Here is a 17,807-nt window from a genome sequence, read left to right as displayed (position 1 = left end):
TGGAAGGTTTTTTTAAAAAAAATTTTGAGTAGAGTTGACACACAATGTTACATTAGTTTCAGGTATATGGACATAGTCATTTAACTTCCCAATACATTATACTATGCTCACCACTAGTGTACTGCCCATCAGTCACCACAAAACACGAATACCCTATTATCCACTATATTCCCTATGCTGAGCCTTTTATTCCCATGACTTACTCATTCCATAACTAGAAGCCTTTATTGCCCGCTACCCTTCACCCATGTTGTCCCTCCCCTCAACTTCTGGAACTCTGGCAACCATCACCTTGTTCTCTGCATTTTTAAGCCCAATTCTGCTTTTGTTTATTCATTTGTTCTGGTTTATAGACTCCACAAATGACTATTCTACTTTGCATAATACCGTCCAGGTCCATCCACACTGTCACAAATGGGAAGATCTCACCCTTTTAATGGCTGAGTGTGTGTGCTGAGGGGTGCTTCTGGATTTTGGCTATCATAAATAATGCTGCTATAAACATAGGGGTAGCCTGGTATCTTTCTGAATTAGTGTTTTCATTGTCTTTGGATAAATACCCAGTAGTGGAATTACTGGATCATATGGAAATTCTATCTTTAATTTTTTGAGGAACTTCTATACTGTTTTCCACAGTGGTTGCACCAATTTACATTCCCAGCAACAGCACACGAGGGCTCCTTCTTCTGCACATCCTCACCAATATGCTATTATCTTCTAGTGGTTTTGATTTTACCATTGTGTCAGGTGTGAGGTGATCTCACTATAGTTTTGATTTGTATTTCCCTGATGACGAGTGATGATCTTGAGCATGTTTTCATGTGTCTGTTGACCATGTGTGCATCTTCTTTGGAAAAATGTCTATTCAGGTCCTCTGCCCATTTTTAATCACAGTACTTGGGGTTTTTCTTTTTGTTTCTTGGTTTTTTGTTTGTTTTCAGTGCTAAGTTCTTTAGGTATTTTGGATATTAACCCTTTATTGGATAAATCATTTGCCAATACCTTTTCCCATTCAAAAGTTTGCCTTTTTGTTTTGTTGACGGTTTCCTTCACGTATAAAAGCTCTTTATTTTGATATAGTCCCAATGGTTTATTTTTGCTTTCATTTCCCTTGCCTCAGGAGACATATCTAGAAAACTGTTGCTACAGCCAATGTCAGAAACATTACTACTTGTGTTTTCTTCTGCAATTTTTATGGTTTGGGGTCTCACATTTAGGTCTTTAATCCACTTTGCGTTTATGTTTGTGTATGGTGTAAGAAAGTGACCCAGTTTCATTCTTTGGCATGAAGCTTTCCAGTTTTCCCAGCACCATTTGCTGAAGAGACCGTTTTTTCCCCATTGTATATTCTTGCCACTTTTGTCTTAGATTGACTGACCAAAGAAGCATGGGTTTACTTCTGGGCTCTGTAGTCTGTTCCATTTATTCATGTGTTCCACATGTGTGCTAGTACCATACTATTTTGATTACTACAGTTTTGTAATGTATCTTGAAGTCTGGAATTGTTACACCTCCAGCTTTGTTCTTCCTTCTCAAGATTGCTTTGGTTATTTGGGTGTTTTGCTGTTCATAGAGATGTTAGTATAATTTGTTATAGTTCTGTAAAAAAAAAAAAAGCTGTTGGTATTTTGATAGGGATTGCATTGAATCTGTAGATTGTTTTGGGGAGTACGAACATTTTAACAATATTAATTCTTAGCATCCATGAAACAGTTTTCCATTTGTTTATGTTGTCTTAAATTTCTTCCATCAATGTTTTATAGTTTTTACCTCTTTGGTTACATTTATTACTAAGTATTTTGGTCTTCTTGGTGCAGCTGTGAATGATACTGTTTTCTTAATTCCCCTTTCTGCTACATTAGGATATAAAAATGCTGCCAACATCTGGGTATTAATTTTATATCCTGCAACTTTACTGAATTCATTTACTTCTTCTAACAGTTTCTTGGTGGAATCTTTAGAGTTTTCTATGTATAATATCATGCCATCTACAGATAGTGACAGTTTAACTTTTTCCTTAGCAATATGGATGCCTCATTTCTTTTCCCTGTCTGGTTGTTGTAGCTAGGACTTCCAGTACTTTGTTGAATAAAAGTGGTGGGAGCAGACTCCTTATCTTGTTCTTGCCCAGTAGGAAAAGCTCTCAAGTTTTTCACCATTGCGTATGATGTAACTGTGGGTTTTTCATATATGGCCTTTATTATGTTGAAGCATAGTCCCTCTAAACCCACTTTGTTAGAAGTTTTTTTTTTTTTTATTATCAGGAGACGTTGAATTGTGTCAAATGCTTTTTCTGCATCTATTGAGATGATCATATAAACTTTATCCTTTGTTTTGTTGATGTGATGTATCATGGTGATTGATTTGCGAATATTCAACCACCCTTGCATCCCAGGAATTACTCCTTTAAATGTATTGCTAAATGTGGTTTGCTCTTTTTTTGAGGGTTTTTATGTCTATGTTCATCAGGGATATTGGCCCACAGTTTTCTTTTTCTGGGGTGTCTTTGCCTGGCTTGGTATCAGGGTAATGTTGGCCTCGTAGAATGTGTTTGGAAGCTTTCCTCCTTCTATTTTTTTTTCATATAGGTTTTTTTTTAAATGTTTTTTTATTATATTATGTTAGTCACCATACAGTACATCCCCGGTTTCCGATGTAAAGTTCGATGATTCATTAGTTGCGTATAACACCCAGTGCACCATGCAATACGTGCCCTCCTTACTACCCATCCCCAGTCTATCCCATTCCCCCGCCCCCCTCCCCTCTGAGGCCCTCAGTTTGTTTCTCATAGTCCATAGTCTCTCATGCTTCATTCCTCCTTCTGATTACCCCCCTTTCTTTATCCCTTTCTTCCCCTACCGATCATCCTAGTTCTTATGTTCCATAGATGAGAGAAATCATATGACAATTGTCTTTCTCTGCTTGACTTATTTCACTTAGCATTATCTCCTCCAGTGCCGTCCATGTTGCAGCAAATGTTGAGAACTCATTCTTTCTGATAGCTGAGTAATATTCCATTGTATATATGGACCACAACTTCTTAATCCAGTCATCTGTTGAAGGGCATCTCGGCTCCTTCCACGATTTAGCTATTGTGGACAATGCTGCTATGAACATTGGGGTGCATACGGCCCTTCTCTTCACTATATCTGTATCTTTGGGGTAAATACCCAGTAGTGCAATGGCTGGGTCATAGGGTAGCTCAATTTTTAACTTTTTAAGGGACCTCCACACTGTTTTCCAGAGTGGCTGTACCAACTTGCATTCCCACCAACAATGTAGGAGGGATCCCCTTTCTCCACATCCTCTCCAGCAATTGTTGTTTCTTGCCCTGTCAATTTTTGCCATTCTAACTGGTGTAAGGTGGTATCTCAGTGTGGTTTTGATTTGAATTTCCCTGATGGCCAATGATTCTGAACATTTTTTCATGTGTCTGTTAGCCATTTGTATGTCTTCATTGGAAAAGTGTCTGTTCATATCTTCTGCCCATTTTTTGATTTGTTTATTTGTTTCTCGTGTATTGAGTTTGAGAAGTTCTTTGTAGATCTTGGATACCAGTCTTTTATCTGTAGTGTCATTTGCAAATATATTCTCCCATTCCGTGGGCTGTCTCTTAGTTTTTTTGACTGTTTCCTTGGCTGTGCAGAAGCTTTTTATAGGTTTTAATATGAATTGTACAATAAGAACTCCATTAATAGTCAATTACCTGATAAATAAATTTAATGAAATATACACAGATTCAGAGTCTAATGCTAGATTGATACTTCAGGTGCCAATGAAATAAATATACTTTCACCAATACTACTCATTCCACTAACCATGAAAGTATATCTAGAAAAATACACTAGGAAAAGTATCAAAACATGCAGGCTTTTCCAGAACCACAAAAACCAAAAGTTTCCTAAGATGCCTAATAAGTAAAATAATTTTTCATTTTTTTTCCCAAGAAAGGAAATGTTCCATCCCCACTCCCACCTTCCCACAAACCACTGTCTAATTACTATGAGTCTGTTGGTTTTTCCACCAGGCTTGCAGAATCCCTTTGACAATGAGAGAGCAAATAATTAAGTGCTCATGTTTTACCAGGGAAGCAAAAGGACAAGATGTGTCAGACGAGGAGTCTACGACAGGGAAACCTGTCCACCAGTGCACCAAGGGACACTGCCATGATGGCAGCCAAAACTGCTTTACCACCTTTATGTTGATCACCTCCCCAGACACAAAGGTCAATCAAATCACTCAGAGCCTAGCAATTCAACTAGTCTGGGCTCCAGGAAGCAGAATGACAGGAGCCTCAGAAACTCAAGGTTCTTTTAATTAAGACCTCCTAAACATTTAATACCAAACAACCATTACCTAAGTACTAAATACTTATCAGGGAGTGCCCTTGGTGCTAAAAAATATAGTGGGGAATCAGACAGCTGAGATTCTAGAACTTGGCATTCCCTGGATCATCTCATAATGCTTGGTGAACAGGTTGACCAGCAGCTCCTAAACAGGGATACCGGCTGGGTAAGAGGGCAATAAATGAAACCTAAGCTTTAATATACACATGCACTAATATATATATACAAATATATGGTATTACTGCTATAATACTGCTTTAAATCTCTCTATGATGATAAGTAATTAAAACAAGGCACGCATTTCTACTCTTTAAATCCCCAAGATATTTATGGTCACCATTCATTCACTGACACTCCAATGCCTTTGATGACATCCGGTCCCTACTTGACCAGTCTGTCTAGGCACCCCCACACAGAAAGAAACTTTAGCAGGCACCCCATCCTTCCCAGGAAGGACAAAACAGAAGGTAAAGACTAGTCTTTAACCTTTGCAAATGACAAGAAGAGAAAACTGAGAGGGGAAGTTTTCAGTGACTACTTCTGGTTGCAATTTCATTTTAGAAAAAAATCCCCCCCCCTCACCTGCCAAATAAGTAGTTTTTCATTCGTTAATAGACTGAATCACAATGAGCTCAACATATGCTTTTCTGCTAATTATTCTCATGGCACCCAAGCATGTTTAGAGTAAGGAGGCACATTTAGAATATCTCTTCGCAGAGGCAGTAGTTGGGATGATGACAAGGATTTTATAGTTTGACTTTAATCTGATCTTTGATTTACAGACTCATGTTAAACCAGCTACTCTGTGGATGGGCCCAGGTGAGCCTATAATGAGATTTATCTTCATGGATTAGGCCTGACCTATAATAATCTGCTCAGGGCTCCCTATGGCTATTTCAGCACTGAGTTATGAAAATTCATCCCTTCACTATAAACAGAACCTAGCTCAGAGGGTAATAACTAGGAGATGTATTACTCCTGGAGTGCAAGCACTCTTGAGACTCTGATTATAATGTCCACAGCTGAAGGCACTATTTCACAATTGAGATTACTACTTTCCAGATGAAAAAAATTCTGAACTATGGAATAATGCCTTCAGCTACATACACTGTAATCACACTCAGGAGTTCTTATATCCCAAGAGCAACACAGGTTACCAACAGTTGGTATGGGGAGCTGATTTCAGGAATGGAAGGAAGAAGTTGTGGGAAGAAGCATGGATAACCCTAACTTCCTATTTGCTTTATCCAGAGGTTTAGATGTAAGAGTTCAACACGTCCAATAACCTTATCAACTTCACTAAAAATCTAACAAATTTAAAAGAGTAATGATTTCACGTAATAACCTAGCAAAGCTGGGTTGTTTTTTTTTAAGACAGTATTGACTACTGGCCACAGCATAGTGAGATGCACTTTCTCAATATAGGAATGTATAAATCTGAACAGCATCCATAGAAACAGTATTTAGCAGAAGTACAGAGAACTTCCATAGTGCTCATATCCTTTGCCATGGTGATTCCACTCCACGAGGTTACCCTGAAAACATAATTAGAGGTGAACAAGGAGTTATTAAAAGCCCGCTCATCAGCATTATCTACAATAAGAAAAATTTGGAAATAACCTAAAGGGAGAGATTTTGAGAAATCCACACACTGAAATATGATGCAGTCTTTAAATTGAGTCACAACGGCTAAAGAGAATGCGAACTCATAGTTGTAGTCTACAACTTTTGTTAGGCAATTTATCCAAGGGCATTCAAATTGTTCCTACATCAATATTTAACAGATACTCTCCCAGAGTTAACTAATTGGACTTCAGCTCAGGTTTTTGTTTTTGAGCTATAAGGCTAATGAAGTATTGATATAATATTAAATGACTGCAAATAAAGTCTGTACCCTAAATAAATGCTGACATGATGCCAGTGCATTCTGAATGAATTAAAAAGGAAAAATGCACTTTTGCATACGTTTAGTGAATTTTCCCTGACTCTTCATAATGCATTTGTGCAAATGGAAAAGATGAATATTCATCAAGGCTCTTTGAATATCTTACAGTTTAAATAGTTTGGTCTTAATATTTATAGTGCATCATGAAACATAATTTTTTCATTAAAAGAAATGGATACTATGTCAAAAGAGGGCCATTGAAGAAACATGAAATTACACCACTGAACCTAATATTTAAAGTTGAGAAACATTATTTGAAAGCACTTCCCCCCTTCAACAATATTAGCTAATCTAGAAAGTATCTTCCAGTGTGCCAGGTTGGTGAATATTGAGTCAAAATAAGAAAGCAAGAAACAAGCTGGTTCGCCACCACACAGGAAGGACAAAAAGGTTACACTACTGCTCTTAGCAGGTGATCCAAGAGAAAGGGCTCATTTCCCTCCCTTCTAATCATACCATCTCCACTAAGCCTGACAACCCCAAGGAAACAGTGTTCTGATAAACATCAAGTACGTCAACACCAGCGTTTCCTAGGTAACAGGCACGGGCAAAGGACTGCCCATGAGTTGGTTCATGTGATCCTCACAATAACCTTACGAGGTTACTACAACCATTACCCCTCTTCACAGATGAATAAACCAAGGCTACACAGCTAGTAAGTGCTAGAGAGTGGACCTGATCTCTTAACCACTTTGCTCCCCACCCCCAATTCCCTTTTTTCAACTTAACCCCTGTAGTTTAACTCTTGAATATAGTTTCCATAGTGAATTGCTCTCTGGCTTGAAGATTAGCTTCTTGATTAGGCTAAACCTAAAATGTTAACTACAGATTAAAAATAAGGAAACACAGGGGGGCCTGGGTGGCTCAGTCGTTAAGCATCTGCCTTCAGCTCAGAGCATGATCCTGCTGTTCTGGGATCGAGCCCCACATCAGACTCCTCCGCTGGAAGCCTGCTTCTTCCTCTCCCACTCCCCCTGCTTGTGTTCCCTCTCTCGCTGGCTGTCTCTATCTTTGTCAAATAAATAAATAAAATCTTTAAAAAATAAATAAAATAAAATAAAATAAAATAAAAATAAGGAAACACAGATAAACAAGGGTCCATTCTAGGAATCTAAAAATGTACAGATAGGAAAAACATTTGTTCATGCATTCATCAACTCTTCAGTGGGCACCTACTATGTGTCAGCACTAGTCTAGGCCCTGGGAAGACAGCTGAGAAAACAGGGAAAATCTCTCTACTATCAACAATTTTTCACTAGAGTGGTTAACAGACACGTAATAAAGTAATAAACTAAATTGTGTGGTATACTGAAAGGGGATACAGCTATGGAGAAAAGCAGGGTGTATGGCCTGCAGTGTGGGGAGCAGTTTCAAACAAGATGGTCAAGAAAGACCTCAACAAGAAAAAAATGTGATATGGGGAGGTTCACACACACCAAGCAGACAAAGCTCACGATTCAAACCAAAGAGAAAATTGGAGAAAAACACTGTAAACTAGTTTTCACTGTGTTTCTGCCATCTATCCATTACTCCAAAGTACAAAACAAGTGAGGATTTCATATGATGGCCACATATACTATTTTTAAACTTTAATCATCAAGGCTTACAACCTTATTTTCCTACAGAAAAATAAGTTACCACTGGTCCTGCTTTTGTCTCTTGAAATTTCCATCTTTCTTGCCAGAAAGCAGCATCTGTATAAATCCCCCTGCTCCTGACAACTCTGACTTCTTTGATAAACTACCCATGTGTGCGGGGAGGGACAGAAAGATGGAAGAAGCAAATGGAGAAATGAGTTTTTCCCCTCTTCAGATTAATGTATATGAAGTATACATCTGACACTTCATCAGCACTCCCGGCTGGTGTCCCAGCAGGCGGACACTGGCTGAGCATGGATTCTGCCAGCTACCAGGCTACTTAGGATGAATTGGCAACATGCCATTTATCTGAAATGCCCAATGTGTCTGGGAGAGGGAGCACAACTACATTTAGCATTGCCAAGGAAAACTAGATACTTCAGGCTAGGAATTAATCTCCTCCTTGAGAAGGTAGTTAGCATTACCCTCAAGCTTGCCTATGGCATTTAAATCACTATAGGTCATGCATTTACTAAAATTCGTACCTACCAAACCACGGGCCTTCATTTATATCTTACTAACATATGAATTACCTCTCAGGTTGAGAGTCTGTACTTTTCTGAAATGTTTGTTGGTGTGTTGAACAGGAAATTCTGTTTTATCAACTGTAATGCTGTCATTTGGACATTTTGATTCCTGTTTTTCCGATTTTTCCATACATGAAGACACACAGTGCTTCAACTTACTTCTTCAATGAGCCAACTGAACATTTAAATCAACTGACTCCTTACAAGCATATTAATCAAATTTCCTAGAATGTGGACAGTGATCCACTCTTCACTACTTTGTCACCGTATTTTTTTTGAGCGGCCGATGTGGAACTACATGAGATTTGGCACATTACACGGCCTAATCACGAATTTAAGAAGCACACAAAACAAAAACAAAGAGGTTTTAGATGGATAGCCTTATTAGGCCACCCATTACAGCACAGAGAATCACATCATCACTCTTGCCTTGCAACTAGAGTCATCTGTCACTTTGTAGGAATAATTATTCGTTCCATCAACAATATTTATTGAACACCTCCTATGTGCAAGGAGTTGTGCCAGGAGCAGTGAGGAGTACGAAGTCAGAGCAGACAGGAATTCTGCCCTCAAGGAGCTTGCAGTCTAGCAGGGGATATAAAGCACCAACCCAAACAACTACAACAAATATGCACCATGACAAACACAGTCAGGAGGAAGAGTGACTTAGAGCTCTAAGACAGGGGCAATGGGTTGAGACTAGTGGCCTGGCGAGAGGGTCAGAGTGAAGCACTTTCTGTGGTTCAGGGCACCATGTGACACATCACTTGTTTAGAAGGAAAAGAAAGAAAAGGAAAAGTTCTAATAAGTAGACATTTTCATCTCTCATCCATCCTTCTCTATCACTATAGAGGTAGTTAATTGTAATCAGTAAGATAATTTAGATGTAATCCAATCCAAGAACTATGAAACAGATTAATGGTCTGCAAAAGGTGCCAAAAGCAGGAAAAAGTCATTCATCTGCACTGAGCGACATACTGAAATAAGTGATAACGGCCCAGAAAGCTGGGCAGATAGCAGAACAGTGAGGAAATCAAGATGGTGCCCTGCCTGGCAGCTCTCCTCCAGCTGCTACTGCTTTTACTAGAACAGAATGGGGCGGGGGGCAGAGGGAGAGGACTCCGTCAAACAGTCTGCAAATAGTTTTCCTTCGACAACCATAAGGAAGTAAGGAGTCTCTGAGGGAAAGACATGATGAGTGAAACCCTCACTGTCCAGTGAATGGTTAACTGCAGTCTGGCTTCTGTAGTCAAGCTTACCCATAATATGTTACTAACAGAAGTAGTAATACCGCTAACATTTGAGACTTGTTATGTGCCAGGTACTATGTTAAGTTTGCTGCCTATGGGATTTTAGCACTTTCTCTAGTTTTAATTTCAAGCAAACAGTATAAAAACTCACAGGACTGATAAGCTAATAATTAAACGACTCTTCGGTAAGAATTTTACCAGACCTGTTTTGAGGAGTACTCTTTCCTGTTTTCTATTAATAGTTCTCTTTATCTTTTTATCTTATTCCCAAGTATCTTAGGTCACCTGACATGTGTTTTACCAATGAATTAATCAATTTCTGTTTCTGAGTATAGGACTACCAGTATTAGATAAGATATATTCCTTTTAACAGTACTGTTTTAATCAGAATCATTTACTTGGCAATCAACATACAGGATTACTATCTGAGTGTTAAGAGTAATTTTGCAGTGACCCAAAAAGCACTTCTGTTAAAAAAAAAAAAATCACTAATTGTAAGGCATTTCCCTCTTCCCTTAAAAAATAAATGCTTTCAGTAAAATAAGCTTTTAATAAAATTCCCCGAGAAGAAAAAGTAACATTGAACTTGGGGATGGGATGATGGCAAATGGTAACTACCATCATTTTAACTGTACCTTTAAAAAAAAAGTCCTAAAATTTTCATGAGAGGAAAAAGACAAACTTTGGTTGAAAGACCATAGTCAATTTTGAAGTCATAAAATACTCTGAAACTTTTTTAGGGATAATTATTCACTACCTTCACAATCTTCATTATTCCAGAAGTAGAATGAGGGGATTCCAAAGTTGATTTCCAAAGAGTGCTTAAACATCTCTTTTCATCTCGCAGGTGCAGCTGAGTTGATTAAATAGGAGAAACTAAGTGATCTGCCCAACTTTAAACAGCTATCTAGTGGCAAAAGTAAGGCTAGAGTCCTGACCTAAATCAAATCTCTCTGCATTACTGAATGATTCTCAAATATCCAACTTAATTTATTACTAATGCATAAAATTATAAGGCATATAAGGCACTAATAGATCATCTGCATGTCCATCAGTAAAAGATATTTAAAAATCTATTCCCAAAACATATAACCCTACCACCAAAAATACTTGTAGAGACTTTAAGGCTGTGCCAGAGGTTAAAGGAGAGAAGTAACAGGCCCAGGACAAAACAAATTCTAGGAAGTGTCGTGGCTGGAAATCAAGATCAACACTGGAAAAAGTGAACAAAGAATGCAGGAGGCCAAGCTGCGAACAAATACACAAACATGGATGCCATATGCCAACCAGTAAATGTGGAGAGAGTCCTGAGGTGGGAATAATGACCAGTTTCAATTACCACAAAAAAGAAGGGTCCAGACAAGAATCACCAATGGATAAGCAATCTAGGGGAAATTTTTGACGAAAAGAAATATTTTCACAAGGCCTGAAATTTATCTTCCCACAGAATGCTTACTGATCACAAGATTAAAAGTCTAATAACTCCAGTGGAGATATCAACTCCACCCTCCCACTGGGAGGGGCCGTTTAACACCACAATGAGGGGCAGATGGACATCATGGGACTGCAGAAGGCAAGCCCTGAAAGGACACATCACCACCCATTTCCTATTCCGGCCCGCAGTGCAAAATGTGAACCTCACCAGGAGGAAACATCAGACACATCAGGCATTCCATTTCATTCTTTAAAATTGGGAGGGGGAGGAAGTCTTCAAAAATGTCTATGTCATAAAAGGCAAAGGAAGGCTGTAGAAACATTCCAGATTAATAGAGACGAAATAGATACGACAATTACATGCCAAATATGACCCTAGACTGAATCCTACACTGGAGGAGAAATGCTATACAGGACACGATTGAGCCAATTGATAAAAATGAAATCCAGAACACAGAGTAGATAAAAGGCTTGTAGTCACCATAAATTTACCAACGTTTATAACTGTGAAAACAAAAGACCATGAAAGACACAGCTTACTCTCAAAGTTCAAGCAATTATCTCAGTGTGTGTACATAAATATGTATATACACACATATGTGTATATCTACCTCAGCATAGATCCAAGGAGAGAGAAAAAGCAACTTTGTCAAGAAATTAATAGCTGGATCAAGGTAAGGATCAACAATGTTCTACATATTTTTCATATTCTTCCAACTTTCTTGTAAGTCTGAAATTATTTTCAAATATAGTATTTAAGAAATAAAGCTCAGAGATATTTTCATTTCTTGCAAGGGAAGAGAGGAGACAGTCAAGGGGAAAGAAACACTACAGATTAGGTCAGGGGCGTGGAGAGGGAACTTGGAAAAAAATTAGCACACTCGACGCAAAAAATTTCACATTGCTTCATGTTAAATATGGTTAAGTTCAAACCTAGTTAAACTCAATAAAGTTAAAATAGTCCCTAGGGTGGTGGGGAGATGAAACCGCATCGAGGCACCGCGGACACGGGCAGCGGACACTCACCAGGCTGGCGGTGAGCAAGGGTGCCGACTGGCCCAGGGCCTGGTTGCGCATGCGCACGAGGTTGGACGTCTCCGCGGAGGCTGGCCAGGCCTGCCCTGCCACAGGGTTTGGAAGAAGGTACCTCCCTGTTGGGGTGAAAGAGAAGACAGTGTAAGTGGCAGGCAGAACATCGGCACTTCTGTGACAATGGCAAGTCCCTTCTTGGCCATCCTTCTATACTGCTTCTGTCATACTCCTTACATTTATTCATCGCAACCAGAGGAATATTGTTTTACTTACGTCAGGGGATCCAGTCCCAAGTTCTGACCCTGATTTCCCACATAAACCCAAGGATCGGCAGCTTTCAGCAAGGGCAGGGTAAAATACTACTGCCTATTCCACAGGAACTTGCAGAGGATACATAAAAATACACAAAGCATCCTCAGCATCAAAGAAGTAAACGTGCACTTACAAATGGACTACTGAAATATCTAATATGAAAAATGATCTCAAGATCAACTGGAAAAGAGTTGACAAAGTAGAGATCATGACCAACAAAAGAACAACAAGAATTCTGTCAAGGTGAAATAGGGCTGGGGCCTCATTCTCAAAGCTTCGCTCTCTGAAGAACTGGTGGTCATCCAACCATGTCCACAGGACACACGTGGTATCCATTCACATACGTCAGGACATCAGTGTCAGACTAGGTTCACTGAGCAATTTACATCAACCTTGAACTCTACTACATGTGTATGCCTTTAACAGTCAAACAGGTGACGCAATTCGCATTACATTACTCCCTCACTACAAGGACTAAACTAGTTTCCAACACACAGGAAATAAGGTTCCTTGACTTCAGGGAGTTAGGATGGACATGAATATTTATGCAGTAGTGGAGCTCAGTGAAAGTAGAAAACATGTTTGATTTTTATGTGTTTCACACTAACACTAGCATAATGACTGGCCATAGTAGGTGCTCATTAAGTATCCCATGAATGATTAAAGAACAAGTAGGCGCTTCTTTCCCCCAGAAAACACATTGGCAAAGAGAAAAGATGGCAGGCAACCCACAGAACCCCATTCAAGGTTGTGGGGGGGCAGGGTGGGGATCCAGCCACATTCCTCTCAGAAACATGAGGGGATTGCCGCTTGTGTGACTATGTGACCTGTAGCAGAAGCAACATCTGGATTTTCCCCAGATCTGTTCCTTGTAAAAGAGCCTCACTCTCTTACTTCAGGCAATGAGCATATCCCACTAGGTAATAACTGTTGCCATATATTAACTGATTTACTAGCAGTGTGCATGGTAATCACTAGCATTATCGGAGCACAGGAGTGAGCTACAGCTCCCATCATTGTCCATGGGAAGACATGTAATGCTTTCATCCCAGTGCTTTCAGAAATTTGTATTTTAATTGCAAAGCAAACAATTACTTATTTTGCCAAAATTGCTCTTTTCCTATATTATGTAGTGAAAGCATAGATTCTAGAGAAATTGAGATTTGCTTTTGAGACCTTCATCTTGCCTTGGTGACAAATGGGGAAGGAAGTTAGCCAACCTTTCCCAGCCTTGATTTTTCCATCTCTAAAGTGGGGAGAATGGGACAGTGTAAATTGTTGGGGGATTAAAGAATTTTCTAAGTCAAGTGCTGAGTAAATGTTAGCTACTTAGCCATAACAGTAGTAAAAATGGTAAGTATCTTTTTTCACTTGGGTTTTGTTCCTTTTCACTCACAAGCAGGAAGTGTAAACACATACATAAAGGGAAAAAGTCACCTATAATCACACCAAGGAAAACCACTATCAACATTTCAGTGATTTTCTACCAGGCTTTCTTTCGGTAACCTCTATTTTCTTGCAAAAATGGAATTATAATGATTTTTGTTACCTGCTCCCCCCAACCCCACATAATAGATTATGACCTTTTCCAAAAAAACACATATAGCCAATGCCAATTAACTGAAGCATAAACTCTACTACTGAAAATTCAAATATAATTACCCTCTGTGATTCTGGTCACCACCTCAAAAACATTCAGCCCTATTTTATGCAGGAAAGGTTACAGAATTTGAAGTCCAGAATTTGTTTTTTCCTTGCCTTATTTTAAAACATGAACTAAAAGCTGGACTAAGAGGGGCTATGGGCAATCTGCCCCCTTTAGATCCAAAAGCAGGACATTAATAAAGAAGGACAGGAGAGCTACAGACTACATTTAAGAAAACTACAATCAGTATTACATGAATAAATGATTTAACATAGAAATCACTGTCTTTGAAGGACATCATTTGTTAAAAATATACGAACCTCCAGTGATGGGAATCCATAGATTTTTTTTCTTCTGATCCCTTCTATTTCATTTCCTATATTTTGTGTTTTATATTTTCTTTGTTCGTATTTCAGAAAGAAGCCTGAGAGAGGATACAGAGGCTATGTGATGTCAAGGTTTACAGGATGGAGAAAATCTACTTTGGCCTCACCACTATTCTGCCCCAGATGCTTCATTTTAAAGAAAACCAAGAGTACATACAAAAAACAGTTGAAGAATTTAATGTAGCAGTGGAAAAATTTAGAGGGCAAACATTTCAGTTAACTGAATAATTTTACATATTAGTCCTTTTTTTTTCTTTTAGTAGAAAATAATTGTTAGACTATCTCCCTATAATCCCCCCTGAGGTGAATAAATAGGTATTTATTTCTTTATCCCTAGTACCAGGCACAGTTTCTGGCCCTTAGGAAGTGTTCAATAAATGTTGCTTGAAATGCAGTTAAACAATCCTTGATCAAATATAAACAGAAAGAATAAAACTAAACAGATTATTTTCTTAAATTTCATTTGTAGTATAGCCTAATAGCTAAACATCCTTACTATATGCCAGGTACTTCCAATATCTTAACAACCCAATGTGTATTAGGTAATATTACCTCCACTATAGTGCCCAGGGAGGGCATACAGCTATTAAGTGGGTAAGTTACTAAGTGGATTTATAGATATACATGGGGGAGGGGAGGGGAGGAAGAGAGAAAATGGCTGAAAAGATGGGAAATGGTAGCCGAATGAATTAAATGATATAATGCACTTAACACACTCAGCCTAGGACATGGGCAACAGTCAATACACTATTACTACTCACATTATCATGAGAACTTTTTAATTCTGTCAATGTCAACCCCACGTCCACCCTAGGAACAAAACAGGGCAATGTGCTCTTAAGTAAAGAGAAATATTTAATAATATTAAAATAAAGGCTAGCATTTCTTTGTGGAAAGGATAAACAACAAATTCAGAATTGTAGTTATCTCTGGCAGGGAAAATGGGGAATGGGCTTAGGGAGGAAAATGCTGTAATATTTTATTGTTTTAAAAATCATATGCAGGCAATAATGGGGTCTATAAGTTGAACTTAAAAGTTCAAAGAATTAAGTTTTCACTTGTGGCTTTAATAAATTTAATATTAATACATCTGAAGAATGTGTCAATTATTAAGCTTAGCTAAAGCTGGCTGGTGGATATATGGGTTGTAGTGAAGTATTCTCTATTAATTTCTGTATATGCTATTATATAATGTTGCTTTTAAACAATTCCTATCAAAACACGTGCTCCATCATCTAATACAGCCAACTAGCTGGGAGTACATTCCTTCCACAGATAAGGCCACATCAGGAAGGGATCTGCTGATGGTGGGAACTTTCTAATGGGTTTGGGTAGGACAGCAAGGAGCTAGAGGAAAGGTTCCATGAAGAATGGGAGCCAAAAGGAACCACGAGGACACTTACCACAGTCCCAGAATGAAAGTCATGGCAGCGGACACTGGGAAAGACTCCCTTTGTGCCAGTGGGACAGCAGAATGGAAACAGAAACAGTTCTCAAATAAATCCCCAGTGTAGGAAATTCATATGCTAGGATCCTTGCTCAGGGAATCCAGCCCCACCTCAGAAGGGAGGTCAGACTCAGAACAAGAACTGGGGGAGGGGCACAAGCAACAGAACCACCTCCCTTCCCTCCATTCACTCGGAAGCACACTTTGAACACTTTAGTTTCATTAGTTCTCACAGTGCACTCAAAAGCAAGCAGAGACCACTGCTAACAGGACCCCTGTGCATCCTCTCCTCCAAAGTCACCCTGTCTACCACCATCCCATACGCTTTATGTGTTACTGTACCATGTCTAAGTCTCATCTTGGTAGCAAGGCCAGATATGTGCCTTATCAAAGGAAAACCAAGTACGACACTGTAAGTGGTAAGGGCAGACTTTAATCAGTAGTAACTACTGCAACAGGAAAAAAAGAGTCCAGTGTGAACTGAACTCACCTTCAGTTTGTACAATAACTGAGTGTTTTACTAAGAGAATGAGGGAGTAGGGCAGGGAGCCAGTGGGCGCTCAGTCGAGTCAACAGAAGTGAAAAATGACACAGGGTCATTCAGTGTAACTGCAATCAGGCCAGCTCTGCCTGCCAGCTGGCAACTGCCAATTCACATTCTACCCTCCCACAGAGTCTGGGAGGCAGAGACCCTAGTTGTTGGCCCAAACAGAAGAAATTTTGACTGCCCCGAGTTCTCTCAGGCAGGCACTTTAAGAGGACTAGGGTCATGCTAAGAAGGTTGCCTTGAGCTGTTAGAACCTATGCGTGTTTGTTCGCGTCTTCACTGACCAAGTCTGAGGCCTGGTTGAGAAGGAGGGCTCAGAGGAAATTGGCCAGAATTTGGTCAAGAAGAGGCTCTCCGTCAGGCTTCAATTCTTTTATTATGTCAACAGACCCAAACCCCAAGGACACATTTTGATGTTCAATAATTGATCAATTTTGGAATTCAGTTTGAACTAGGTTTTTCAACTTAGTTCATATATTTACCTCATACAGTCTTCAAACCCAAAAGGACATAAACAATCAAAGTTGCCAGTAATGTTATGGTTGACTCTACAGCCTAATTGCTGAGTGCCAACTCTGACCCCCCAAAAGTGATTCTATCACTTATTCATGAACTTCCCCAAGTCTCGGTTTCCTCAGCTGTGAAATAGGGGTAAACTTACAGGGTGTTCCTAAAATCCAAAAAGAAAAAACATCATACAGTGGACATTCAATAACATCAGCTTAAAAAAGTAAGAAACACAAAAAGCTATCCATGAGACTACATATGATAAAGGGAGCAAGAAACAAACTTTCTTTAAGCCACTGGAAAAATAATTAAATTAGGAAACACACACATAATACAATGAAATATTTATAATCCTGTCACTGGTTAGATTTTAGATGTCATTATTCTTGCATGAGTCTTATCCTTAGGAATCACATGAATGTTATAAATTGAATGGTCTGTTAGCACAACACATGGGAGGTTTTTATTCCTGCCTAGACCCCCATTAGTGTTAATAGGGAAAAGAGGACAACAGATGGATTTAAGGCAGTCATTAGAAGGCACTAACATCATGCCATACTTGGTAGTGACTACATCAAACTTTATATAAATTCGCTTTCTGATGACTACCAAGAGCCTCTAAAAAGTGTGTTGCTGTTGTATTCATGCATCATTTGCTGCCTACAATTTAAGAAAATTAGCATCTGTCAGCTGCATTATTCAGCTGCACAGGGTGGAAATTAATGGGTAATACCATTCCTAATTTCTTGTAGGAGAGGTGAGCTTGCCTACCAATCTGGCTGCTTTATCTTA

At 39.1% G+C, this 17,807-nt stretch overlaps 1 protein-coding gene across 5 annotated transcripts in view; it reads right to left on the bottom strand.

The window, feature by feature from the left end:
• Window positions 1-17,807, bottom strand: part of MAST4 (microtubule associated serine/threonine kinase family member 4) — a 546,144-nt gene that overhangs the window by 359,872 nt on the left and 168,465 nt on the right. For all 5 annotated transcript variants that reach the window (XM_034656299.1, XM_034656301.1, XM_034656302.1 and 2 more), the window contains exon 3: window positions 12,166-12,290. In XM_034656299.1, coding sequence (XP_034512190.1) covers window positions 12,166-12,290 — 125 coding nt within the window. The remainder of the gene's footprint in view (window positions 1-12,165; window positions 12,291-17,807) is intronic.

Source organism: Ailuropoda melanoleuca, chromosome 3, assembly GCF_002007445.2.
Source record: "Ailuropoda melanoleuca isolate Jingjing chromosome 3, ASM200744v2, whole genome shotgun sequence".
Classification (NCBI taxonomy): Eukaryota; Metazoa; Chordata; class Mammalia; order Carnivora; family Ursidae; genus Ailuropoda; species Ailuropoda melanoleuca.
Note: the sequence above shows the minus strand (reverse complement) of the source record. Positions and strands in the feature narration are given on the sequence as shown.